The sequence below is a fragment of the Hordeum vulgare genome, chromosome 1H, assembly GCF_904849725.1.
Source record: "Hordeum vulgare subsp. vulgare chromosome 1H, MorexV3_pseudomolecules_assembly, whole genome shotgun sequence".
Lineage (NCBI taxonomy): Eukaryota > Viridiplantae > Streptophyta > Magnoliopsida > Poales > Poaceae > Hordeum > Hordeum vulgare.
The window spans coordinates 410622297-410634226 of record NC_058518.1 but is presented as its reverse complement, the minus strand read 5'-3'; the positions used below and the strand labels follow the sequence as shown (position 1 = coordinate 410634226).

Sequence of the window (11930 nt, the reverse complement as noted above, 5' to 3'; positions counted from 1 at the left end):
ATTATCTTTCTTCGATCAGAGTTTATTTATGAAGTGGGACGAAACCGAAGGGTTCAAATCGAAACCCATACCTATGCCCGTTTCTGTGAGTGACGTGACCGATGGTTAAAACAAGCAGAAAACGTAGCCACATTGCCAAGAAACCAAAACGAATAAACCCAGCGGTGCGATACCCTCTCTATCGCGTCAACTCATACCTGCATGAGAGCATGACCTTTCACTGCATTGCATGCATGCCCGTTCCCTTCTCTCTGTACTGCACTGTGTACTCTCTCCCTCTCTCTCTCTCTCTCGCCCTTTATATTTGACCACCGCCCCTCTCCACCAAGCACATCCTCCTCGGCCACCCCATCCCCACCCCTCTCTCTCTCTCTTCATCGGTCTCCCAAACGCACAGCGAGCTAGGCATCCCTCTCTCTTCCCCATCCCTCTCCGTCCCCCAGCGCACGCGAGCGCTCGGTCCCTCCCTCTATCTTTATACCTACACCACTGCCGTCACCCCATGGAACACAAACCCAACCCAGCAGTACTTACCACTACCACTACCGAGGCAACAAGCAGCAGCGAGGTCGGGAGCAGCGGCGGCCGGAAGGGGAAGGCGGCGGGCAAGGGCGGGCCGGAGAACGCCAAGTTCAGGTACCGTGGCGTGCGGCAGCGGAGCTGGGGCAAGTGGGTGGCCGAGATCCGGGAGCCCCGCAAGCGCTCGCGTAAGTGGCTCGGCACCTTTGCCACTGCCGAGGACGCCGCGCGCGCGTACGACCGCGCGGCGCTGCTCCTCTATGGCCCGCGTGCCCACCTCAACCTCACCGCGCCGCCTCCCCTGGCTCCCGGGGCGGACTCCCACCCCCGGCCCTTGGGGTCCTCGGCCTCTTCCTCGAGCTCCTCCGCGCCCCCGCCGCTCCGGCCGCTCTTGCCGCGCCCGCCGCAGCACTCAGGCGGCGGCGGGGCGGTCTTCCAACACCACCATCAACACCAGTACCGCTTCCTGCCGCTCCGCGTGACGCCACCGTCGACGTCGACGCCTCTGTACTACGCGAGCACAGCCACCGCGTCCACGGTGACCACCACGGTGGCGCCGCCGCACGAGACGACTTCTTCGTTGCCAGTGGCTTCGTCATCTACGGTCGACGCCCATGATGGAGCGCCAGCGGGGGCGGCAGAGGCTGAGGTAACCCCCGAATGGTACCTTGCCGCCGAGGAGGAGGACTACGAGGCGGCGCTGCTGTGGAACGAACCTGATACCTTGTTCGACATCTTCCCCAAGTGATGAACAATCCACATAGATCAGAGCTCCTGACATGCATGAGTGACTATGGCGGATCGACGCATGCGGCAAGCGGCATGCATGTGAGTTGCAACGCAAGGAAAGGTAGATAGCCTTACTAGGGTTTCCGATTTGTTTTTTCCTTATTGCTAATTCATCAAGCTATCTTAATTAGATATATATTTTTGTATTTTTTGTTGGAGTTTGGCTTTGGGGCAATATCGTGGTGTTGGGCGGACTTCGCAGCGACTTCAGATTTGATTTCAGTTCAGCCTTTTGCATCTATAAGTGGATGCATGATAACTGAATTATCTTAATATATATCACATTGTTATTTCTTTATCTATTTGTACATATACTAGTCCCCCATTTAAAATGCTTTTACAAAAGGAGCATAACCTCTGGAAGATATTCTTGCATGCATATATATATATACACACATTTTGCAGAAGTACTTTAAAACTTTCAGTCCAAATTTCCTCTGTTTTTCACTTCTGATTGATCTAATTTAATGTCTGAAAAGAGGTAATTCGTCATATATATGTTGATTTTTATTTACTTTAGCTTATGTACTTCCCTAATCCTTTTCAACTGCAGCTATACACTTACTGGGCAGTAATTTCACAATGTGCCGTTTTGCGTGGTTGAGGTTTATACACATTTCTGACATGTGAGAATTACCCAAACGCAAAATCTGAACGGAGCATCTCTATTAGTATTTACTCTCTCCGTTCACAATTATAAGATATTTTTAATATTTCAATGTGAACTACATAATTATAAGATGTTTTGGATATTTCAATATGAACAACATACAAACTGAAAGGAGTGAACATTTAGATAATTTATAATACAGCTATGATGATTTTCTGTTCTATAAACTAATGTGACATTTAAGCAAGTACTCCCTCCGTAAAGAAATATAAAAGCATTTATATCATAACTCTTACATTTCTTAACAAAGGGAGGAGTAATTAATATGAGGAGAAGAGTTTTTTCGTAAGTAGTTCAGTTCAGTTATATACTTCACATTTACTCTTAAAATTCAAGCACATAAGGCTACTTCCAATGCATTGGTGTTAAGAAGAGGTGCTAAACACATTTAAAAGTTTAGTAACCAAGGCCTCCAATGCATAGATGCTTAACTTGTTGTAGCTAAGCATACTCTATTTAATGATTTAGCTACTGAAGTTCTTCAGGCATTGGTGGGCTTTCTTTCATTTAAGTATTTTACCTATAGGTTCACGTGTTTGGCATCGTCTGTTCTCCGGGTCGCCGCATCCATTCTCTTTTCTTAAATATCTTGACACATCAAAAAATTTATGTACGGGACAGTCTTAGCACCTCTATAAGAGAGCATTGGAAGGGGCCTAAGTGTCTTCGTGCTATCCTTTTCAACCTTAATCCCCAAATATATCCATCGGAGCATATACGAATTACATAGAAATGTCAAGCATGCATGTATTAAGTCACACATATATAGTGTATTTACATGGACTATAGCTATTTCAAATAATCATGGGGGGATTATAGCTATTTCAAGTGAAAATCCTATGAAGTATTACATGGACTTACGATTCCAAATAATCATGTGTTTAGGTAGCATAATAAAGGTGTTCCAGTTATGAAAAAAAATCACCTATTTTCACCTATCCTGTCAACAATTTTGGAAATTTATTATCATTCCGCTGTCAAACTAATTTTACTTCATTAATTTGGTTTAAAAACGCATAATGGCTAAGGGCTCCTTTGATTCAAAGGATATTATATACTCCCTTCGTCACGGTTTAGAAGGCGCACAATTTTTCGGACCAAGGTGGATCTTGATTGGCTCTATTTTTTTTTTTTTGCAAATGCTCACACAATAACCGGACGGCGCCTAACTACTCCCTCCCTCACGGTTTAGGCTGGTTGTAATGGGTAGTATCATATACTAGTATCATACATATGGTACTAGTGTATGATACCGCATCCGTGATGTATATCATATGTTAATATCATAAGGTAGTTCATTTATTGCATGCAAGACACATAGTAGCATATCATTTAATATGATACGGTATCATGATATGATACTCAATCATTTCTTTCTTCATTTAATTATATGTCACCTCATCTAAATTAACTAGTTGGCATGCATGATACTACCTATGATAATATCATTACGGGCAGCTTTAGAAGGCGTGCATGAAAATTCTCTAGGACCTAGATGGTTAGAGGGTGCTTGGATCCAAGGGACTAAAGCTAGTCTGACTAAAACTAGTCTCTTTAAGAGGCTAAAGTTCCAAGCACCCCTGACTAAAGAGAGGCTAATACTAGTCTTGAGGCTAAAATGTTTTAGTCAGGGGTACCCCTACTAAAATGTGCATTAGTCATCTCTCTCCTCATTTAACTCCTCAGGCGAGTTCTGTATTGGAGGGTTTGGAGGATAATAAATGCTCATTAAATTGATTTTAGTCTATTTAGTATTTGGATCCAAGCATGGGTGAGGCTAACAAGTTTTAGTCTCACTACTTTTAGTCATGGGACTAAAACGTATCCAAGCACCCTCTTATTCATTGGCTGTGAAATAAGTTAAAAAATAGCATTCACACTACGCATGCATATATAAGTAGTATAACAGAGTACTAATTAGCTGCTAGGAGTAAATGCAATGCTCCTTAAGCATTGTCAATTGTGGAAATGCACGTAAATTTAACCGTGTCTTCTAAACCGTGACAGAGGTAGTATTTGAGAAGTAATGTACAGTAACTCACACAACCACTAAATGAGGAGTACATGTAGCCTACTAGTACTTCTAATTAATCAAGCATTAAATGTCACGCGCCTTAATCTTCCTTTATTCTGGAAATGCATGCAAACGAAACCGCGTCTTCTAAACCTCGACGCAAGAAGTAGGATTTTTGGAGGATCGAAATTCTTAAGAATTTTTTCTACCTCAATATTTTGATTCCTAGGATTGGGTCTCATATGTACTTTTCTATGTAATCTTTTGTATTACATTTGAGAGGAAAACTAACATTCACTCCAACCCTTTCTTACAATTTCTTTGCTTTTCTTGTGGCAAGCCACCCCAATTTTATACTATCTTATTCATGCGTTTTCAAAACCCTGTGAATCAAAGCGAGCCTAAATCATGCATGTTTTATGCAATGATCTATCCAATTATACTTCGACAGAAACTATTTTGTTTGCTTTTATTTTCTTTAAAGAGATCTATTGTTTTTTATGTGAATAATGATCTATTGATTATGGTGTAATGGCAGCACGATAGTTTGGCCACAAAAGATTATATAGTGCTACTACTCTCGAACTCAAGAGACCCAAGTGCCATAAACTAGCAAACCTTCTCTAAATAACTGGAGTGCTCAACCATGCGTTTGAATGGAGTACACGAGAGCTTGTGAATGGCGATGACTTAATACCTTGTCTCTCGTGAACTTCTATTTGGTTGCAAGTGTAGTACATGCATGGAGCTGGGAAAACGCACTGGCCTTGGGAAATGGGAGTTGTATACACTTTATTAAGCCAGTGACTAGCTAGCCAGTGCTTTTGCACGCTAGCTTTGGAGGTTGGAAGCTGGGACTTGGACTTGTGAGAACTTAAGCAAATACTACTCTTTTTTTGTGGGCGGAGAATAATCAGATGACCCAACAAGTACAATTTTAAGTGAGTCGAAGAAGAGAGAAAAGGAGGGACAAGAGAACCGAACTATAACATAGTAGTACAAATTAGTACCAACCAGTTGCAACATGTGCTCTACTATGTGAGAGCATGAGATAAGTCATGTACAAATAAAGTAGTATACATATATATTTAGCTACTTATTGTGTGTGCTTGCTATAATCTTAACAAAAAATGACGTGATAACATCAGACAGCCAGCAACCGGCTGTATTATTAATCATGTTCTTAGGCTAGTCATTGAGAGTAACTTAGACTAGTGGTAGACATACTCTAAAGCATCATAGAGGTAGGAGTAATAGATTGTCACATTTATTAACTTGTAGATTCATTTTCTTCTGTCACGGTTTAGAAGACACGGTTAAATTTACGTGCATTTCCATATTAAATACTACTTTTATATTTTCTCCTAGCAGCTAATTAGTATTGTATTGTACTACTTTTATGTGTAGTGTGAATGTTATTTTTTAGCACACATCACAGCTAATTAATAACCATCAAGGTTCGAGAAAATTTTTAAACACGTTTTCTAAACCATAAGGGGTTGGGTAGAAAGTAACTTAACTACTTCTATATGCATGGTAGTGTGAATGCATTTTTCTCTGTAGTACTAACTATGGATGCATTAGAGCAACTCTAGCAGACCCCGCATCCTGCCCCGACCCGAAAAATAACCGCAAAAATGCGGGTTGGGGTGAAAAAACCTGCCCGATCAGACCCCACATCCCGCCTCGGTCCGTAAATATTTTTGTAGGGCACGGCAAAATCTTGGCCCCAACCCGCGTATTCGCAGGTTTCCCCCTCGCCGTTGCGGTGCCCTGCATATAAGCGAAAGCGGTTGGTGGGGGACATTTCAGCCCGCGCGGGGTTTGAAAAAACATATTCCACGAATATGCTTTTTGGTGTGGGGACATTTCAGCCCGCGCGAGGTCTGAAAGAGCATATTCCACAAATATGTTTTTTTACGGGTCCGTTATGCAGGGTCTGCATCCGTGGCCGTGCGCGTCGGCCCGCAAAGACGTTTTCCGCAAACAGCAAACACGTTTTGCAGACCAGACGAATGCGGGGTCTGCTAGAGTTGCTCTTACAGTAGTCAGGGTTAAATGTACATTGGGCAACTGACCAAATTTATTCTGTCCTATGTCACGCACCAAAAAAATAAATGACCCACACATATATTTTCACTATACAAAGGAACCAGTTTTTCATCATCGATCAACTTTGTCGTTACTTTATTAAGAGCATCTTCAACAGTCCGTATGTTCAATCGTTGGTATAAGTGTCAACATCAACAACCAACAACACATCATACAAGCTCTTTAATAGAGTGTATGTTAATCGTATGTAAAATAACTAAGCGGGTCCACTAAACATGGAAGAAATAACCATGCTTGCCTCGGAGCTTGTGTGTGAACCGTTGCTTCAAGTTTATACGATTTCATTCTCTCTCTTTTTTTATTATGCGTCATGTCATCAAAATCATCTATATGTGGTAATTTTACCAACGATGATCATACAACCATTGGAGATGCCCTAAAGGCGTTGGCTACTCATTATTGTGTTGGTCTTCCTGGAATGAAGATTTTTGTCCATGTCATCTTTTGGCCAGATGGCATGAGAACGTTTAACTTTTGAAGACGTTGTTGTGGAAGAAGTCTGTAAGTGTTTACTTCAATATGGCTTGCTCGTTGTTGCCTTTGTTCTAATTGATAAAAAATGATTGTGTGCGTGACAATGACACGAGGGCGGGAATTTCAACCTCCTTTTCAAAAAAATGGCATTCCTGTCCACCGCTTTCAAATTATCATCTTTTGTTGGAGTGCTTTCACTACATGAAAAACCTTTTTAAGCCGAGGATGCAAAACACCTGGGGAAGGCTGAGTACACCTTGGCAATGGGTGCACAGAATGTGACACCCAGTGAAACACGCTTAGCGTATACCTCTGTTTTTATGACAATACATGTCTCATTCATATCATAAAGATCAAAGCAAGTTATTTAAAGACTGACATAATAAAGTTAAAAGGATACAAGAACATCTCTGAGCTTGACACCAACGTCCGTTACCTACTTTCGGCACCATCACATTAGTCATCGAAGAAAAAAATGACGAATCACCTCCTCATCCGAACTCGACGCGGCTTCATCCCTGATATGCAGCTTTGCGGACATCCAAGATGGCTCACAAAAAATGAAACCCTTGCATGAACGAACCAGACCGGGATAACACCCTGGACACGCCATCGAACTTCAGATCTGACACCCCACCACGACTAAGATTTCGCAGTAGGAAACCATACCTGCCATCCGCGAACCACAAACCGAACACACGTTCCGTCTTCAGATGTCGTTGATGCAGACCACAATCTGCATTCGCTCCTGGACTACCTCCTATGCTCTGCATCGATGCTGGAGCAAACGTTGTCACAACGGCGGAGCATGAGGACACAGGTCCACCCCGAGGATGCCGCCGCCACACCATCCTTATATGAACATACTGGTTTCTAAATCCATCCCCAACCATAAAAACGATGGCCTTATCAATGAAGGATCTGAAGAATCTTTGTTTAGGGTCTTCATCACCCCCGCTGAAGCCAAGACGAAGAGAAACCTAGAAACGTAAACTACGAGGGCTAAAAATGATCCACACGCATGGATTCGGCAACCCCCTCACCATCAACAACCGAGGTCACTGATAAAGAAATGAAAGATTGTCCTTTTTTGACTGTGGCTAGGCTTCAACCGTCAGGACGAGTGAAAAACAAGCCAGATCGGAAGTGAAATACGTAAGACCACAACAAAGAAAGAAATTTGGTGGCAACTCTGCTATCTAATCCTAGTGTCGCCGCTCGGGTTCCATTTTTCCAGTGCAACACACGACCGATAACTTAAATGGTTACTAGGGGCGTCCGCTGAATACACGTGCGCTGCTATTATCTCAACTCTAGCGACATGGTCGAACTTGTACACCGTTGAGAGCGTCTCTAAGAGTAGCTGTAAAAACGCGCACGCGCAGAAAAATAGCATTTTAGTACGCGTAGAGCCGTTGTGCGCGTTTCAGCGGGCGCGGAAAATCTCGACTCGCGGAAAAAGTTTACACGCGCGGAAACAGGTAGTCCGACGCGCGTTAGATTTGACGCGCGGTGCTCGGCGCGTACTATAAATACAGCGCATGTTCCACGCATCCTTCCATCGCTCCCACGAGCCCCTCGGAACGCCATGTGCCCTCTGCCGCTCTCTCTCCCACCTCACTGCCGCGAAACTTCGGGCTACCGCGGTGTCCGCGTGCCCCTCCGGCACCTTCTACGCCAAGATCCGCTCCGGTAACATGCGCCTCGGTCTCGGCACATTCAACACCGCCGACGAGGCCGCCCGCGCGTACCACGCTGCGTTGTGGCGCCTCAGCCGGTCTCACACGGACATGAATTTTCCCGAGGTAATCACGCGGGAGTGGGCGCAGCGGCTCGCGCCTCCCCCTTGGGTTGTCACCGAAGAGGACCGTCACCTGAACCAAAGACGGGAGCGTTGCCTCGGCATCGCTGAGATGGACGAACATGCCATGGTGGAGTGGCGCCAACAGTTCCCGCATGACATCCTCGACGAGCGTGCATTCTTCGCGCAAAGGAGGGTGGAGAGGAGGGCGGAACGAGGCGCCTATCGTCAGTACAGGCGTACGCGGAAGCAAGGCACACTCTTCAACATGGAGCTCAAGGAAGCGACGACTTGGTCCTCCGACGATGAGCGATTGGCTCACGTCTTCATCACCACGACAGAGTCGGACACTAGCGCGTCGGAGGAAGACGACGAGGAGTAGTTTATCATTTTTTATCTTTTTTATTATGTACTAGATGAATTATCGACGATGAGTAGTTTCTATCAATGAACTATCTATACTATCTATGCCCATTATCTTGTTTTTACGTAGAATGTGCATCGCGTGCTCTAAATTTTAGCGTTTCTGGGCTGGAGCGGCGTGCGTGCGCATTTTTTTCAGCGGCCGATGGAGCCAGCGTTCTATGGCGCATAAAAAAAATGCTACTCCCGCATTGTAAAGTGTTTTTTTGCGCGCCGCATGTTGCGCGGCTGTTGGAGATGCTCTGACACCAGATTTTGGCATGGAAGAAAACATTAGTAAGATGTCGTCGAATGAAAAAATGCTCTACGTGAAAATGTTCCGTAGTATTGACATGAACATATCTGAAATTTGGGTCATCACCGTCCGATTTCATCTCGAAGGCCTAAACTATGCTCAAAGTACTAATATTTCATATTCAAAGTACTTTTCAACCGATTAAGCCCACAAGAAGACCTGATATGAAAAAATATTCTACACGGGTTGTATTTGTCTCGTCGAAGCGATCGATTTTGATATAAAAATCATTTTAATCCAAGATCGTATACGAAAGTTAGAACCATCGAAGTGTGGCCCTACCAGAAGCCAAACATTGATGCTCCCAATGAAACGTGTCTGATAGGTAGCGCCCGTTTGCTTGTTTTGCACGAGCATTTCGGTCCACAAGACTGCCTCGAATCGAAAAATGTTCAACACAAAAGTTGTTCGTCTTGTCGAAGCAGTTAAATTTTCTTTTGTGCTCATCTTCATCTGAGGTCATCTGTGGCCTGTGAGGCCCAAAATCCGAACTGCTGTCTTGGACTTACCTAAATCTGAGTTCGGTTAATTTTGAAAAGATTTAGACGAGATTTTTTTAATCATCCAGCATAGCTGGTTTTCATTTCATTTAGCAGAGAAAGATTAAAAAATATGACCAAGCGACCAGGTGGATGAAAGGGGAAGAAATTACATCCATCCGAGAGCCGCAATGCTCCAGGCCACTTATATCCTAGAACAATTCCTCACGTGACATCCTCAAAGGGGCGCTCCATGCATCTTGTACCGGACAACCTCCATTGTTCCATGTCCCGCCTACAAGCTTCTGTAATGTGCCTCGCATCAGCCTGTTTTCCTCTGAAAACCGCAGGAGTTGCGCTCCATCCAAATATGCTAGGAAATGAGGGCGAACATAGTTTTTGTGTCCTTCTTGTGACCTGAAGCTGCAACAGATTTGAACGGGATTTGGACTTCTTTTCTTGTACGGAAAGTCCAACCGCCTCATAAATATATGAGAGATGACGGCAGATTGAATAACATTTAATCGACAAACCAATCTATCGTATTATACCTTTACCTTTATACCTCTCCCTTGTTCATCTTCTTTTTCGTTCTTCGTTCATTCTTCATGGAGGACATCAATCCACGAGGACCTAGGGGTGATCAAGTCGACCTAGGGTAAACCATAGCCTCTGTGCGCCCTGACAGGGTCCCTCCCGGGTGTGTGGGGGTTTGTGGTCCTCAAAAGCACCCGTCGGACTTATTGCATACCGCTCTTCTGGATGGGTCTCCTTCGACGTGAGTTGCGGTGCATCACCCCCGGCGTCGAGGGTACATGATGACGTGTTCGTGTGCGAACACACTTTTTGGCGACTCCACTGGGGTTGAAGCTCTGAACGGACTCCAGCTCCTTCTTGATACGAAGAGTTCTTCATCCAGGGTTTGCAATCTACAAAGGTAATATGAATACCCATTTCACTTATGTAGATGCAAATAATGCATATGTTGTTGCTAGATTGTTTAATGAGCATAATGTATCGGCTAGCCCTAGTTTTACCCATCATGCATCTAATTAAGTGCAATAACTGATTCAAAATAATCTTCATGCTTCAGCTTCATGTAATTTTAGTAGTATGCAACATATGTATCCCAACTCCCATGCATCAGCAACCCCACAAATATGTATGCCGATGAACAACATGATAAGTTTTGTTAATCAAGTCGAAACATCCCATGTAGGAACTTCCAATATAATGCAACAAACTGTTTCTACTTTTTATTCATCGGCTAATAACTTGCAGTATGTTAATCCAAACATGTCGGTGGATAGGGGAATTGGTCATGCTACTACTAGCTATTCGGGCAATTACCCTCAAACATCATATGATATGCCTCATGCTACTAATTTTATGGCACCATACGAAACTGTTGATATCCAAAATTCGGCCCTGCACCTTCATGGGCATGTCCGAATAAGTGAAACTTTTGCAGGAGCACAAATGTCTTCACCTACTACCATGGCATATCATGTTCCCCCAACACAGTTATAGAATTTTGGCAACATCTCATTGTCGAAAGAGTCCAAAAGCATTGGGGGCAACCATATATAGACTGGGTAATTGAGAACAAGCTTACATTCTTTTGGAATTTGTGCAACTCTATTCGTCAGGAACTAATAGATGGCAGGAAGCCTCATGACTTTGCTATTGTAAAAGCTAGAGTTGTGCAAATGATGCATTTTTCCAGTGTTGTACCATCCTATATACCCCCTAAACAATTGCAAAGTTTCGGCACCTCATTGCCTAAAGAGTCTCAAAACATTGGGAGGCAATCCCATGAAGAGTTGATTCAAATTGAGATAAAAAAATTAAAGCTCGCCAAGGTGACATGTGGGCAAAAATTAGACAAGAGCAAGAAGGCTAGCAAATTATAAAAGAAAAAAAGTAATAATTCGGATAACAAAGACAATTCGATTATTGAAAAAGCCGAATTAAATAGTACATGTGCCGAATCTATTAAAGAAAAAGAGGATGACACCTTGTTGGGGAGCTATTCAAAAAAGGAAGAAGATAACATTAAAGTCGTACAACCATCATGCTCTCATAACATATTTGAAGAGGTATTTCTAGCAAGTGATTTACCTATTTTCCGATTTGGTCGTAACTTTATTGTTGACGCTTCTATAAGAAAAAATCTCATAAGTAATTTTGAAAGACCAATGAAGAAGGGTAATTTATTTGTTAGCAATAGATTTGTTATAGAGCATATCGGTCAACACACTGTACCATCCATATAGATTGATCGTGACTTATTATTGCAACCAAAGCTTTTCTCATTGCTTTACTTAAAACTTATATCCAAGCACTAGTAGAAA

At 43.4% G+C, this 11930-nt stretch overlaps 1 protein-coding gene across 1 annotated transcript; it reads left to right on the top strand.

Moving 5' to 3' along the window:
* Positions 1-353: 353 nt before the first annotated feature.
* LOC123412432 (ethylene-responsive transcription factor ABI4-like) lies at positions 354-1725 on the top strand. Its single transcript, XM_045105383.1, has one exon. The coding sequence runs from the start codon at positions 503-505 to the stop codon at positions 1265-1267; it is 765 nt and encodes a 254-aa protein (XP_044961318.1). The 5' UTR covers positions 354-502; the 3' UTR covers positions 1268-1725.
* The last annotated feature ends 10205 nt before the right edge of the window (positions 1726-11930 follow it).

What these genes read in the sequence shown, in the direction of transcription:
- LOC123412432 (XM_045105383.1), top strand. Translation starts at nt 503, where the DNA reads ATGGAACACAAACCCAACCCAGCAGTACTTACCACTACCACTACCGAG.